General features: G+C 39.4%; 1 protein-coding gene across 1 annotated transcript in view; it reads right to left on the bottom strand.

Moving 5' to 3' along the window:
• The window catches only part of IntS2 (integrator complex subunit 2), a 65249-nt gene that overhangs the window by 15778 nt on the left and 32297 nt on the right, over window positions 1-17174 (bottom strand). Inside the window, exons 12-16 of the mRNA XM_076189311.1 lie at window positions 16278-16480; window positions 15880-16029; window positions 11767-11919; window positions 11467-11644; window positions 9791-10046 (exon numbers count right to left, since the gene is read on the bottom strand). Coding sequence (XP_076045426.1) covers window positions 9791-10046; window positions 11467-11644; window positions 11767-11919; window positions 15880-16029; window positions 16278-16480 — 940 coding nt within the window. The remainder of the gene's footprint in view (window positions 1-9790; window positions 10047-11466; window positions 11645-11766; window positions 11920-15879; window positions 16030-16277; window positions 16481-17174) is intronic.

The following is a 17174-nucleotide window of genomic DNA, read 5'->3' on the forward strand; positions in this document are numbered from 1 at the left end:
AAAAAAAAATATATATATATATATATATATATATATATAAAAGGGGGGGGTCTAGGAGTTTCCAATCAGAACCCAAGTTTTTTTTTTTTCTTCCTTTTTTTATGTGTGTGGATGTGGTTCTGATGAGAGTAAAAAGGCAGTATGTTTGTGAGATGAAAGATGGATGTGTTGGCATTGAGTGAAACTAAGTTGAAAGGAAGGGGTGAGTTTGAGTTTGGGAGTGTAGTTGGGAGGGTGTCAGGAGTGAAGAGAGGACAAGGAAGAGGAGTGGCTATACTAGCAAGTGAAGAGATAGATAAGCACAAGGTGAAGTGGAAGGTTTCGTCAAGGTTAATGTGGATGAAGGTAAAACTGGGAAAGGAGATATGGGTCTTTGTAAATGCACATGGGCCAGAGTGTAGAGAAAAGGGAGGCTTTTTGGATAGATTTAAATGAGTGCATAGAGGGATTAGGGAGAAATGCCAATGTTGGTACTGGGAGATCACACTGCTAGGGCAGGAGAGAGAGGGGGGGAGGTTCCAGGAAAAAATTGTAATGGAGAGTTGATGGGGATGTGTCTAGAGAGATGATGATAGCAAATACAGTGTCTAGGAAGAAAGTCAAGCATAAGTACATATGGGAGAGGGTGGTGGATGGAAGGGTGGTAGATAGGGCTTTAATGGACTGTGTGGTGGTATCCAGGAGAGAAGTTGGAAGAGTTTTGGATGTACATGTTCTAGGGGGAGAGAGTGGGGGAATAGCAGATCTTTTTTGGTGGAAGATAAGGTGAGAGTGGAGGATGGGAGAAAGAGGAAAAGGACAGAAGGTAGAGAGGTACTTAAAGTAAACTGCTTAAATGAAAAAGAAAAGGTGAAGGAGTACAAGAAGCTGAGAGAGGAGTGGGAGTGAAGGATAGAGTAGAACTAGGAGTGGAGAAGGAATGGGGGTGTTTCAGGAGGGAATCACAAGGTGTGCAAAGATGCTGTGTGGAACAAGAAGGATGGGAGGAAATAGATGGAAGGGTAGTGAGTCATGGGATGAAGCAAAGAAGGTTGTAGAAGAGAAGAAACAAGCAAAATAGGACAAGAGATTATATGAGAGGTACAAAGAAAAGAGAAGTAAAACATAAGATAAAGGAAGCAAAAAGGAGAGCAGATGTATTTACCTTCAAATCATACAAAACAAAGCCCTAAAAACAATTACAGGCTGCACAAATACATCACCTACAGACCATTTACACCATGAAACAAAAGTCCTCAAAGTCAAGGACCACCTCGACATGAGAGGCACACAAACACTTGCTGCAGCCACCACAAACACATCACACCCGCTACACTACATAGCAGAACACCCACACACACCAACAAACATTAAAACTACACCCAAAGACCTTTATTACGCACAGATACTCTCTTCTCTTCCTCCACAACCACCAAATACCAGCCTCCGGAAACATATTCATAATCATATCACTCACCGCTCCATTAACACACTGAAAGACAACACACTGCTGCATGCCAGACCCCCTGATATCCACCCTTCTGAATCCTCTCTCCCACGAAAGGACAGAGTCCACTTGGCCAGACTGCGATGCGGTCACCACCCAGCACTTCTAAGCTACCAGAAGAGGCTGGACGACCGTGTTGTGAACAGCTGCCCAGGATGTAACACTTCACCCCATACCATACATGGGTAAATCCATATGAAACCTACCAATTTTTTTTGCAAATTTGAACCTCACCATCACCGATTTTTATGAAATTCGGTATGCATGTAGAACTCGGTAAGGCAAATTGATTGAGATTAGTCTCACGTTTTCTATCTTTTATAGAACCAGAATTATGGCTTCCGGAAATTTTGAGAAAAATCTAAATTTTGAAGGTACGGCCTAATTTCAAACATGCATAACTTTGTTAGTTTTTGTCGTAGAACATTCGTTCATATGTCATTGTAAAGCTAATGAGTAGCTCTGCAACTTTTATTCTATTCATATTTTACCTATGAGGTCAAATAAAAAAGTTCCATTTGACCTTGACCTTTGACCTTGAATAACAAAAAACACGCCATCTTCGATTTTTTTCATTTTTTGTACAAATATTCACCATCATCTTAATAACCTTCATGCCAAATTTCATAGTGGGACATTCATGGGATCAGAAGTTACAGGCACTTAAATAACTATAGGTATAAGAAAATTTTGGTATTTTTTTATCTGTATTATTTCAAAAAATTCATATCTCGGTTATTTTTCATCACAAAACGTTCACTAATATACCATTTTAAAGCTGATGATTAGCTCTACATCTTTCATTCTATGCATTTTCTACCTAAAAGGTCAAATAAAAAAGTTGTCTAACCTTACAAAAACTTTTTTTTGTGGGGTACAAAACTTCACTACTTACCTTATTGTATTCAATATCCAGGTATACAAACTGCTTGTGTATAGGATTTGTATATCTAAATTTTTTATCTAATATTAAATAAATAAAATATAATATTTATAAATAAAATATCTAATATTTTGTATATCTAAATTTTTTTTATATCCTTTTTACAGATAAAATATTTACCCACCAACAGAAATAAGTTTAAAAATGCTTGGAAGAAGTTTTAAATTCAAGAAAGTGTGTTGTAATCCTATCAACCTTCATGATGATGATCCTAATAAGAAAGGAAATCGGCAAATGTCAGAAGACTTTGTGGCAAAGAACATTGCATTTAACCTTACAGAAGGTTATTATATTTGTGACAAATGCAGGAAAGAAATTACGAAAAGAAGTCGAGAATTACAAACTACTGAAATAGAAAATGAACCAGCAACAGTCCCTGAAACAACAGATAATGAATCATCATCTTCTTCAGATAAAAGGTCGGAAGATGATGTTTTTGTTGACAAAGATACTGACCTGAAAGCACTTAATGAGTCTCTATCAATCATTGGAGAGTCACCAGTAAAAAAACAAAGACTTGAAAAAGGAATTTACTATAAGGAAGAAAAAGCCAAGAAAATCCAAGATAATATTTGCAGTAAATTACAAATTGGTTCAGCACCATCAACATCAAAAGACCATACAACAGCATCTGCCTCTCACGTTACAAATGCAGATGAAGAAATTGTTATTCAGCTAAAAGAAAAATTTAATACAACAGAAAAACGTTCAGAAAAACTCCAGATTTTGACTGTTCTTCCAAAAAGCTGGAGCAGATCAAAAATCCAGGAAGAGTTCAAGGTGACCCAATATATGGCTAGACAAGCAAAAAACTTAGTAAAAGAAAAAGGTTTCATGGCTCTCCCAAACAAAAGATTACCAACTTTCTCAAAAGAAACTGAAAACATTATCTTACATTTCTACAAATCTGAGGAAATAAGTAGGATTATGCCAGGAAAGAAAGATTATAAATCTGTCAGGAAAGGAGGATTTAAGGTACAAGAACAGAAACATCTAATTCTTTGTAACCTCAGGGAAGCATACAAATTATTGAAAACAAAACATCCTTCCTTAAAGGTAGGGTTTTCAAAATTTGCAGAACTTAGGCCAAAGGAATGCATATTGGCAGGCGGAGCTGGAACACATAGTGTATGTGTATGCACCATCCACCAGAATATTAAGCTGATGATAGTAGGATCCGGGCTTTCTTGTTGTACAGAAGGTGAAGAGATTCATTTGAGTGATTACACTAGTTGCTTAGCTGCTACTACTTGCAATGAGAAGTCAATTGACTGTTTTTTTCATCAGTGTTCTGATTGCAACTCTCTCTCGAATAATTTTGCTGAATATTTAGAGACAATTTTTGAAAAACACATGATTGATGACATTTCATATAAAAGGTGGATTTCTACAGATCGAACAACATTAGAAACCATCAGTAAATCTGTAAATGAGTTTATTGAAGAATTTTGTTCTAATCTTAAATTATTGAAACGGCATGATTATATTGCAAAGCATCAATCGCAATTTTGCGCTGAGAAAAAGAGAACATTAGGTGATGGAGAAATGTTGATTTTGGCAGATTTTGCTGAAAATTACTCATTCATTTTACAAGATGCAGCTCAGGGGTTTCATTGGAATAATGCACAAGCTACATTACACCCCTTTGTATGCTATTATAAAGATGAGGAAGAGCTTAAACATCTAAATGCTGTAATTATTTCTGATTGTTTACACCACGACACCATTGCAGTACATTTATTTCAAAAAAAAGTTATAGAAATTTTGAAAACAAAAATTCCTGGAGAAATAAATAAATTGATTTATTTTTCAGATGGTGCTGCCTCCCAGTATAAAAAATTAAAAAAATTCATAAACTTGTGTCATCATGAAAAGGACTTTGATATGAAAGCAGAATGGCATTTTTTTGCCACTTCACATGGCAAAGGACCATGTGATGGGTTGGGTGGAACTATTAAAAGATTAGCAGCAAAAGCTAGTCTGCAGAGAGCCTACAACAACCAAATCATGACACCAAGACAACTCTATGAATTTGGAAAAGAAAACATTCCAGGCATACATTTTTTATATGCCTCTCAAGAAGAATGGTCTAAAGAAAAAACATTACTGGAAGAAAGATTTAACATCGCTTGCACAATACCAGGCACTCAGAAACTGCATAGCTTTGTTCCAACATCTCTGTCAGAACTCAAAGTAAAATTTGTATCAAATAGCACTGATGATAAAACCGTAAGAATACGTAAACAGACCAATTTCATATTTGAAGAAATCAAAGGATTTGTGACAGCAATGTATGACCAAAAATGGTATTTGGCATGTGTCCTAGAAACATATTCAGATTTAATGGAAGTAAAACTAACATTTTTGGAACCTAATGGACCTTCTCCTTCTTTCAAATATCCACGAATACCAGATATTTTAATTGTACCAGAGAAGGACATTTTAAGCATTGTAGATCCACAAACTGCAACAGGAAGAACATACAATCTCTCTGATAAAGAAATTAAAAAAGCATCTGAATTATTAAATGAAAAATTATCTTAATAATCATTAAAATCCAGGGTGGGTGGAGGGACCTGTGGCTTTTTCTGCTGAGCTATCAGGGGTGGCCCCTTAGGCGATGGGGATACCAAATTGTGTACAATTTGGTAGTGGCTTTGCCACCATGGACCATAGCAGACATGCTCAGTCATGAGTATGATACTTTAATAGTATGATAAGTTTTAAATAGTCAGGTATTTAGTGTAAAATTAATTAGGTAGAATTACAATTTACAAACAATAAAACACAAAATGACGGCATTTTAAATTTTTCAAGGTCAGTGGTCGTTCACAACTTTTTTATTTGACCTTGAAGGTAAAAAGTGCATAGAATAAACGTTGTAGAGCTAATCATCAGCTTTAAAATGGTATGTTAGTGAACATTTTATGATTAAAAATAACCGAGATTTGAATTTCTAAAAATAATACATATAAAAAAATACCAAAATTTTCTTATACCTATAGTTATTTAAGTGCCTGTAACTTCTGATCCCCTGTATGTCCCACTATCAAATTTGGCATGAAGGTTATTAAGATGATGGTGAATATTTGTACAAAAAATGAAAAAAATCGAAGATGGCGTGTTTTTTGTTATTCAAGGTCAAAGGTCAAGGTCAAATGGTACTTTTTTATTTGACCTCATAGGTAAAAAATGAATAGAATAAAAGTTGCAGAGCTACTCATTAGCTTTACAATGACATGAACGAATGTTCTACGACAAAAACTAACAAAGTTATGCATGTCTGAAATTAGGCCGTACCTTCAAAATTTCGATTTTTCTCAAAATTGTCGGAAACCATAATTCTGGTTCTATAAAAGATAGAAACGTGAGACTAGTCTCAATCAATTTGTCTCACCGAGTTCTACTTGCACACCAAATTTCATCAAAATCTGTGACAATGAGTTATAAGTCATTGGTAGGTTTCATATGGAATGACCCACATCACATAATGGAAGACTGCATTATACACAATCATGCACGCAAACAACACAACATACACTCTATAAAGGATTTGTGGGAAAACCCAGTTTCGGCTGTGGCCTTCCTTGGGGAGACGGGACTGCTCGGACAGACAGTCTAGGGAACGACAACAACAACAACAACAACCTAGTTGTACCTTATGGGAAAGGGAGCTAAGTTTATGGTGTCCTGTCTTTGTATCTCTCCATATCCAGTTTGTTCTTAAATTCTTGTACTGTTTTTGTACACACTGTTTTTTCATCCAATGTGTTCTTCATATTTATCACTCTGGGGAAAGCTGTTCTTTTTCATGTTTCTTCTATAATTGTCTTTTCTAAGCTTCTTTCCATGTCCTCTTGTGTTTCTCCTATCACATTTTAGCAAGTCTTCTCTATCAAGAACTTCCGTGCCCTTCATAATTCCATAGATGGTCAACAAGTTACCTCTTTCTCTCCTCTGTTTCAAAGTCGGCAACTCCAATTTTATCAACCTTACTTCATTTGAATATTTTGAGAGTTCTGGGACTATCCTTATAACTGCTCCCTGGATTCTCTCAATCTTCTTTATATTCTTTTTTTTGTATTGGGTGACCAGTGTTGCTGCATACTCCAACTTAGTCCTTATCATTGTGACTAGTATTTTCCTTACCATTTCTTCATCTAAGTAGGTAAAAGCCACTTTTATTGCTCTCAGTAAGTTGTAGGTTTCACAAACAATCTTGTTTACATGTTTGTCTGGGGATATATCTTTTGTGATAATCACTTCCAGGTCTTTTTCAGATCCTTCTTTCTTAACTTCTTTTTCACCAATTCTATATCTTCCAGATATCCTTTTTTTCACTTTTTCCAAACTCCATTATGCTACATTTTTCTGTGTTGAATTTTACTTTCCACTTCTGACTCCATTCCCAAACCCTATTTAGATCTCTCTGTACTGATTCACAGTCCGTTTCAGTACTCACTTTCTTCAACAGTTTTGCATTATCTGCAAATGGGGTAAGAGAATGACAGAAAATTTTTAAAGTAATAAAAAGATGTTTTGGAAGGGAATTAAGAAAGGAAGGAAAGGCAAATCAAGTGCAGAAGAAAAAGTAAAAGAAGCAGGTGGAGAGATGATAAAGGAGGTGGCAGTAAGAGGAAGAGGGGGGAGTATTTTAGGCAATTGATAAAGATGGAGGATTGGGAGGGAAAGTTAGTTGCAGTGGGAAGCACTAAGACAATGAATGATGAGGAAAATGGTGGAGAAATAAGAAAAGATGGGGTGAAAGCAATTATCAAAATTATGAGAGCAGGTAAGGCACCTAGGTTGAATGGGTGTCATGTACATACATACATATACCAAGGCTTTTTCCCCCTTACAAGGGAGGTATCCAAAAAGAAAAAGGCATAAAAACCATTCCCACCCATTCCATCCCTAAATACACTCCACTCCTCCCTTTTACCTTGGCACTTCCTGGATGACAGGTCATCCCTGCGTCTTGTTCACTGCCCTGGGTCAGAGGCAGTGTCGCAAGACACAGCACATCCACAGCAAGGCTGCTTCATTAAATCGGTGACCCCCCATCTCCATCCCCTCATGCAGAAAAGGAGAAGACAGGGAGAAATCCCTTCGGGCTGCGTCAAATTTTTCTCACACATGCTACCTCACCCACCATCCATTCCACCTCATGCATCACAACATCATCCATATACAACCATTCTCCATTCACCCCTGTCTTCTGTCCTCTCCCGTCCTTCCTCAATAGACATTCCCCTCTTCCCCAAAGCCCCTTTTACCCCCATCCATCCCTTTCATCCTAGGTCGCCCCCTCATGTTAATTCCCTCCACATCTGCCTTCCATACCTCTTTTATCAGTCTTTCTTCACTCATTCTTTCCATGTGTCCAAACCATCCTAATACTCTTTCATCCACCCTATCTCCCAACTCTCTTACCACCCCTGTTCTCCTCCTCACCTCCTCATTTCTCACTCAATCTAGCCTAGTAACCCCTATCATACTTCCCAGACACCTCATCTCAAACACATTCAAAATCCTTCTCTCTTCCTCTCTTATGTTCCATATTTCTGCCCCATACAGTGCTGTTGGCACAATCATTCCTTCATACAATCTCCTCTTAGCATCCATTCCCAAATGTCAATTCCTCATTACACTTTTTAATCCACCAAGGCATTTACTCACTTCTCTCAATCTACATTCTACCTCCACCTCCACTCCACCCTTTCCTGCCACATTCGCACCCAAGTATCTAAAACTATCCATGTCCTCCAGTCACTCTCTCTTAATGCTCACTTCCAGTCTGCTGCCACTTTCACCCCTTGTACATCTCATCACCTTTTACCGACATTTATCTTCAACTTTCTTCTTTCACACACTCTCCCAAACTCTGTCACCAACTTCCCCAATCCCTTCTCTGATCCTGCTACAAGCACAGTGTCATCTTCAAACAACAGCTGGCTCACCCTGTCATAAGCCTTTTCCAGATCCATAAAAGCCCAAAAAACATCCTTACCTTTTCCTATAGCTTTCTCACATATCTGTCTTACCACAAAAATCTGATCTAGGCAACCTCTACCTGTCCTAAATCCACACTGTTCCTCACCAATTACTCCCTCTGTTCCTCTCCTAATCCTCTCAATCAAGATCCTCCCATAAGCCTTCCCAACTACACTTAACAAGCTAATCCCTCTGAAACAACTGCACTCACATTTGTCCCCTTTTCCCTTGTAGAGTGGAACTATACAGGCATTCCTCCAGTCCTCCAGCACTCTACCCTCTCTCCAGCAAACATTAAATAACCTCACCAGCCAATCCACTATCACTGTACCTCCTTATTTTAGGCATCACTCCTCCACCTTGCTTTGTTTCTCTATTCCTGTACCAACAGTTATATACTCCTTGTCCTACACTATTAGCGATTAAATGCCTGAGAAGTATGGTAGGGGTTACTAAGCTGGATAGACTAAGAAATGAGGTCAGGAAGACAGCAGGGGTGGAAAGGGAATTAGGAGATAGGGTTGATGAAAGAGCATTGGGATGGTTTGGACTTGTGGAAAGAATGGGTGAAGAAAGATTAGTAAAAGAAGTGTGGAAGGCAGAGGTGGAGGAAGTGAACATGAGGGGATCACCAAGGATGAGAAGGATGGATGGAATAAAAGGGGCATTGAGAAAGAGGGGATTGGCTATTAAGGAAGGAAGGGAGAAGACAGAAGATAGGGGTGAGTGGAGAATGGTTGTTTATGGATGATACTGTGATGCATAAAAGGGACTGGGTTGGGGATGGTGAGGAGGTATGTGTGAATGATATTTTGAAGCATCCCAAAGGGATTTCTCCCTGTCTTCTATTTTTCTACACGAGGGGACATTTTTTTTTTTTTTTTTTTTCAGATTAAATGAAGTGGCCTTGCTGTGGATGTGCTGTGTCTTGCTGTATTACTTCTGACCCAGGGCAATGGGCAAGATGCAGGAATGCCCCATCATCCAGGAGCCAAGAAAAGAGGGAGGGAGGGGTGGTGAATGGGAGTGGAGTATGTGGGGATGAAATGGGTAGGAGTGGATTTATGCTTTTGACTTTAACTACCTCCCTTGTAAGGGGGGGAGAAAAGCCCTTGGTGTATCTATATATGTATTTCTTGGATAAAGTATTGACTCTGGTGGTCTGTCCTGAATAGTGATCTGGGTGTGAGTGTGTCTGTACAGATGTATTGTGTAGTATGGGTGGTAGGCTGTTGTAAGCAGCTGTTTTTTATGTAAACACTTCATACTACCATGAAAATAATATGCATACATATAGATGTATGTCAACTTAAAACAGAACCTTTGTGGTATACATGGGTGAGGCAACTAATAACTCAAGTACTCACCTTTTCATTCTCATGACATAAGGAGGCTTCTAATAAGATCTGCACAGCACTGCTTTCCTGTGTGAGCACCAGAGCACCCATTAATTTATCCCTTTCTTCCTCAAGTATGATTCCAGCTGATCCAACATTACCACCTTGACCACCAGAAGTGTTGGTGGGTAGAGGTGTATTGAGCATGTGTTGAGACAGGAACGTACGAGACGAGAGTAGGTAAACTTGAAGAACATATATTACTATTTGTAAAAGAGGAGCACATCTGAAAAAAAAAAAATAATAATAATAATAATAATAATGATAAAATAAAATAAAAATACAATATAACAATGCACCTACTAAAGGCCCTTCCCTCTTTAGAAGAGGATGGCCGAGTTCAAGTACCTACATCAAGCAAATAAAACATTCAATTTAAATAATAATACATTTAAATAGGATAGATCAAATTGCTCAGACACACACATGATCGGCAGAGAGACGGCGACGATTGGAACTCTGGAAAAACTCAATTTTCGTAGATTTCAACAATGAGGGAGTACCTGTGTTGTATTAATAGGGAAGGGGAAAGCTTCTCTTTCTTGTATTACATCTATTAATCAAGTTTGTGGGGTTTAGTACATTGTTTTTTTTCCAAATGCTTTACCCATCTAATTTTGATAATTCTTTCACAAATTTTAGCTACCATAATTGCAAGAGAGACCAATCTAAAGGTTGTAGGGTTTTAATTGTTTCCTCCCTTACATATTGGTACTATATTTGTTCTTTTCCAATCTTCTGGAACTTTTCCTTCTCTCAATGAACTGCTTATTAGGCTATGTACGTTGTCTGTTAGTTTGTTCCTGCATTCTTTCAAAATCTAGTTTGCCATTTCGTCTGGACCATGTGATTTTCTAACATCGAGATTACTCAAGTGATTCATTATTTCATTCCTTGTTACTTCTATCTCTTTCATAGGGGGGGCTTTCCCCTCCCACTCGAGGGTTGATGAAAGAGTATTAGGATGGTTTGGACACATGGAAAGAATGAGTGAAGAAAGACTAGTAAAAGAAGTATGGAAGGCAGATGTGGAAGGAGTGAACATGAGGGGGTGTCCTAGGATGAGATGGATGGATGGGGTGAAGGGGGCTTTGGGGAAGAGGGGAATGTCTGTTCAGGAAGGACAGGAGAGGACAGAAGACAGGGGTCAATGGAGAATGGTTGTATATGGATGATGCTGTGATGCATGAGGTGGAATGGGTGGGGTGATGGTGGGTGAGGTAGTATGTGTGAGAAAATTTTGACGCATCCTGAAGGGATTTCTCCCTGTCTTCTCCTTTTCTGCATGGGGGGACAGAGAGGGGGGGGTCGCTGATTTAATAAAGCTGCCTTGCTGTGGATGTGCTGTGTCTTGCAACACTGTCTCTGGCTCAGGGCAGTGGACAAGGTGCAGGGATGACCCGTCATCCAGGAAGTGCTAAGATAAGAGGGAGGTGGAGGGTGGAGTGTATTTACGGATGGAATTTTTCACGTCCGACCTAGATATGGACCAAAAGGTCTCCTGTCGGCATGCTCCACCTTTGTAATTCTTTGTAATCCTTTGTATAAAACCAAAGTTTTATAGTATCTTATCTTGAATATGCAGAAAAAGCATTTAATATGAATTTTACCATGAAAATGTACCACCATCTACCATCAAATGTTACCTGTAGACTCTATCATCACAGCGTAGAACATACAAAGGATCAAGTACAATGTTTTCTTCTGTAAGTGGCCTTAGAGGCACTCCGCTTGGGTCTTCCTGCCTTAAGCCATTGACTGTCATAACCCAAAGTCTTCTTGGAAAGAGTGAATTCAATCTGAGCCATACTTGACGATACATATCTGAAAGAATTTAAATAAAAACATCAATTTCACACTGTCACAGCCACAGAGATCACCATTATTCATGTTCACACAAATATATACATATATATAAGCATGAATAAAAAATATCAGTGCATTACCCTGAACTTTGCGAGGTATTCTGGGGTCTAGAAGGTGTTTAATAGAAGCTGTCAGAGGTAATGCCAACTCCCACAGCTGATGGGGAGGAAGTCTAAGCATTCGATCTAAGAGACCCAAAAGCTGGCCACGATTTTCATGTGCAAATTCCATTGCTGTTCATGAAACATCACATTAGTTATAATCATAAATTTCAATACACCTTAAAGGGCCTATCTATATACAGCCAGGAAGGCACTGTGGGAGGTTTTGCAAATATATGGGATAGAAGGAGAACTATTAAGACCAGTCAAGAGTTTTTACAAGAGTAGTAGAACCTGTGTTAGAATTAGAAATGGAGAGAGCAAGTGGTCTGAGGTAAAGGTGGGACTTTGCCAGGGATGTGTCATGTCACCATGGCTGTTGAATGTATGGATGGATGGGGTGGTGTGGGAGGTAAATGCAAGGGTAATGGTCCAAGGATTGGAGATGGTTAAAGAAAATAGAGAAAAATGGGAGATAAGTCAGTCGTTGTTTGCTGATGACACTGTGCAAGATCAGAGGAGGAATTAAAGAAGTTGGTGATGGATTTTAGGAAAGTGTGAAAAAGGAGGAAATTGAAGGTAAATGTAGGTAAAAGTTAGGTGATGAGATGTACAAGGAGAGAGGATGGCAGCAAACTGGAAGTGAGTATTATAGGAGAGAGACTGGAGGAAATGGATAGCTTTAGATACTTGGGGGCGTATTTGGCAGAAAGGGGAGGAGTGGATGTGGAGGTAGAATTTAGATTGAGAGAAACAAGAAAATGCCTTGGGGGATTAAAAAGTGTAATGAGAAATAGACATTTGAGAATGGATGGCAAGAGGAGATTTTATGAAGGGGTGATTGTGCCAACAGCATTGTATGGTGTAGAAACATGGAACATAAGTGACGAAGAGAGGAGTTTGAATGTGTTTGAGATGAGGTGTCTGAGAAGTATGATGGGGGTTACTAGGCTGGATAGAGTGAGAAATGAGAAGCTGAGGAGGAGAATGGGAGTGGAAAGGGAGTTGGGAGATATGGTTGATAAAAGAGTATTGGGATGGTTTGGACACATGGAAAGAATGAGTGAAGAAAGACAAGTTAATGAAGTGTGGAAGGCAGAGGTGGAAGGAGTGAACATGAGGGGGCAATCTAGGATGAGATGGATGGATGGGGTAAAAAGGGCATTGGGAAAGAGGGGAATGTCTGCTGAGGAAGGACGGGAGAAGACAGAAGATAGGGGTGAATGAAGAATGGTTATGTATGGATGCTGTGATGCATGAGGTGGAGTGTGTGGGGGATGGGGATGAGGGGGTATGTGTGAGAATACATTGATGCACCCCGGGGGGATTTCTCCCGGTCTTCTTTTCTGCATGAGGGGATGGGGGGAGACAATTTAATGAAGCAGCCTTGCTGTCGATGAGCTGTGTCTTCCAACACTACTTCTGACCCAGGGCAGTAGGCGAGATACAGGGATGACCCATTATCCAGGAGGTGCAAAGATAAGAGGGAGGGAAGAGGGTGGAGGGGGTTGGAGTGTGTTAGGGATGGAATGGGTGGGAGTGGTTTTTATGCCTTTGGTATATGTATGTATGTAGATGAAATGTCTGTGAAGTATGGTAGGGATTACTTGGCTGGATAGACTGAGAAATGAAGGGGTGAGGAAGAGAGCAAGGTGGAAAAGGAGTTGGGAGATAAGGTTGATGAACGGGTATTGGGATGGTTTGGACACATGGAGAGAATGAGTGAAGGAAGATTAGTAAAAGAAATGTGGAAGGCAGAGGTAGATAGAGTGAAAAGGAGGTGGAGACCAAGGATGAGATGGATGGATGGGGTAAAATGGGCATTGAGAAAGAGGGGGGTATCTGTTGAGGAAGGAAGGGAGAAAACAGAAGATAGGAGTGGTGAATGGTTGTATATGGGTGATACTGTGATGCATGGAATGGAGTGGGTGGAGGAGGGGGGTTAGAGAGTGGTTATATGTGAATGATATTTTGATGTAGTTCAACAGGATTTCTCCCTGTCTTCTCTTTTCTGCATGAGGGGACAGAGAGAGGGGTTGCCAATTAAATGAAGTGGCCTTGCTGTGGATGTGCTGTGTTTTGCTGCATTGCTTCTGACCCAGGGCAATGGACAATATGCTGGGATGACCTGTCATCCAGGAGGAGCTGAGAAAAGAGAGAGGGAGGGAGGGAGGGGTGGTAAATAGGAGTGGAGTAGGTAGGGATGAAATGGGTGGGAGTGAAATTAAGCTTTTTGACTTTGGCTACCTCCCTTGTGAGGGGGAAAAAACCCTTGGTATATGCATATATGTATAATTATATAATCTCTGATGCCAGTGTTATCATTATCTCTGTCAAGGAGATTATATTTTCATTCATGTTGGGTAGTTTGTTTGCTAGTAACTTTATAGAAAAAAGTTTTTGAATGAACCACACACAGTTTTTGAATGAACCACACACAACTGACCCAGGGCGGTGGGCAGGGTGCAGGGATGACCCGTCATCCAGGAGGTGCTCAGATGAGAGGGAGGGTGAGAGGGGTGTGGAGTGTATTTAGGGATGAAATGGGTGGGAGTGTTTTTATGCCTTTCCCTTTTTGGCTACCTCCCTTGGAAGGGGGAAAAAGCCTTGGTATATGTATGTATGTATGAATAAAATTGGGGCTAGGTAGTATAGATTTATCATATGTATATATTTACATATTGGGGGAATGCATACAATTGGGGAAAGTCTACTGAAAGTAGTCAGTTTTTATATGAACAATGGGGCATGTGTGAGGGATGGGAACTGGGAGAATGAATGGTATGAGATGAATGTGGAGCTGCATCAGGGTTTTGTGATGTTGCCATGGTTATTCAATGTGTAAGTGGATGGAGTGGTAAGAGAGAATACAAGGGTGCTAAGCAGAGGCTTGGTATTAATGGATGAGAATGAAAAGATATGAAAAATGTATATGTTGTTATTTGCTGGTGACAATGATTGTGGTCATTTCTGAGGTGAAACTAAGGTAGTTGCAGACTGAATAGCATGGTGTATAAGAAAGTTATAAATGAATATGGTTAAAAATGAAATTATGAACAATGATAGTGGCAGGTTGAATGTGAGTATGAAGTGTAAGCAGCTTGAGGAAATGGAGAGTACATGAGGTTGCATTTAGCAGTCAATGGAGAAGATCTGGTAAGTTATACAGAAAAGGAGGAAAGTAAATGTTCTTGTAGAATAAAAAGTGTTCAAAGATTTGGGGAAAAATTCAAATAGATGGTTGTACAAAGAAGTAGTGCACCCATGGTGCTGTATGGTGTAGACTTGGGATGTAAGTTAGACAGTAAGGAATAGACTATTCATTAAGATGAAGTGCTTGAGAAATATGGTGGATATTTGAAGAGTGGTTAGGGTGAAAAATATGGAGGTGAGGCAGAGGACATATATGTGAAGGAAACTCTCTGAGAAGACCAATGAGTGTTGAGGTGGTTTGAGAAGTGGATTGGATGAGGAAAGATTAGCAAAGAGAGTGTGAAAAAGAACTGGATGGAGTGACCTAGAGAGGAAGACAAAAAATAAGATAATGGACATGGTGAAGGGAACCCTGGAAGTATGTGGTAAATCTGTTGAGTGGGGCAGAATACAAAATATAGTACATGGAAGGAGATTGTGAATGGACAAAAGTATGACATGGCCTGACAGGATGTTCAAATTTGCTTCACATATTTGTGTGGATGAGAAGGGGGACTTGCAGCATGATGAAACCATGAGGGTAAACCAGCTTTGGCTGCTGGGCCTTGCTGTACATGACCTGTGGCTCACTGCAAAGTTTTATGAATTTCTTGTGTGGGTATGTGCTTTAACATCCCCTTTATAAGCTTGGTATGCCTGTGCACTACCTAATGATAATGACAACAGCTGTGCAATTGCCTGTATTTAAAAAAATAAAAATACAAAATTATGGCATTGTTTTGTAAACTTACTTTTCTGACAACAGTACAACAATCATTGTTTATTTCCCTGATTAACATTCATATCTAAAGAAGAATTCAAGGAGTATAACAAAACTAAGCCTAACAATGTACTTAACTTCATCTTTAATATGTTAATATTATACCCAAAAATTCTTACCTTCTTTGACACACTCTGCATTTAGAGACACTTTAAGGGGTAGTATTCCCAAACGAGAGCTGGCTGATGGGCTTTCATAGAGCCAGTCTTCCACCAGACATAGCTGTGGATAGTGACTGACTAGAAGCTTGAGCAGGGGAGAGAAGAGCCCTGACAAAGAATATGATACATTTTTTCATGCACCTATATAAGTATGACAAACAACAACAGTTTGTCCCAGTAATTCTTTGAGAACTCAAAAATCATTTCCTTAATCTCTTCCCTGTAATCATGGGAAAATGTGGATACATGACTAAATGAGTTAATTCTGAAATTATTCATGTAGGAGTGTGGAAATATATTAAATGTAGTAAATTGTACACATATAAAGACACTTGTAGAAAAAACACCTTACTCACCAGCATACAGTCGCTGTTCCCTCTGTGCATGTGTGAGGAGATAACGGATAGGGAGCTGTGCAAAGAGATGTGGGGAATAACTATACACACGGCGGTTGTGCATGGCAAGCTGGTGCATACTGTTGAGCCGCATGTCTTCATACAAAAGGAGGTAGTACAGAAGTAATAACTGAGCAGTCATAACTGACACAACTGGGCAAATACTGAAAAAAAAAAAAAAAAAAAAAAAAAAAAGTGATTACAACATAGGCACATCCTGTTTTGATGTACTGACTACAACAATTTTATGCACTTAATTACTAAGGTTCAAGAGGACAGCAGTAGTATAAAAGTATCATCATTCATTTATGAGTAGAGACTATAACAATGATGATTGATGTGTGACTTGGGTTTGTATGGATGTCCCAAATGATGATTAATTGATATGGTTTAACGTCACAAACTCCTCCCATCGGAAGGCTAGGACGGTTCCCCTTACAGAGGACATTGTAGCATGGAATTTAATGAACCATGCCCTTGGTTCAACTTTGCCGGTGGCAGGACTCGAACCGCCATCCCCTCTACCTTCGCCGCAAGTAATGACACCCTAACCCGCTCAGCCAGCAAGCTTCCTGTCCCAAATACAGTCCTTAAAATACTGAGTGCACAGTGACATAGTACCCCACCTGCAGCTGTCAAGCCCTGTTGTGGAGGCAGTGTCTCACTGCTTTGCCTATGATTTCAACAGTGTGGCTGAGAATAAAAAGGTCCTTTCATCTACAAAGTGCTAAGATTAGAGGATCAATGATGGATTCTGATGGGTATGGGATTGGTGTAGAGTGAGTGTTTGCTTTGACTCAGCCACCTCCCTTGTAAAGCTAAGGTTACATTAGTCGATGGAATGGTTGGGTTCCAACA

Source organism: Oratosquilla oratoria, chromosome 8 (genome assembly GCF_046742065.1).
Source record: "Oratosquilla oratoria isolate Oo_2021 chromosome 8, ASM4674206v1, whole genome shotgun sequence".
NCBI lineage: Eukaryota > Metazoa > Arthropoda > Malacostraca > Stomatopoda > Squillidae > Oratosquilla > Oratosquilla oratoria.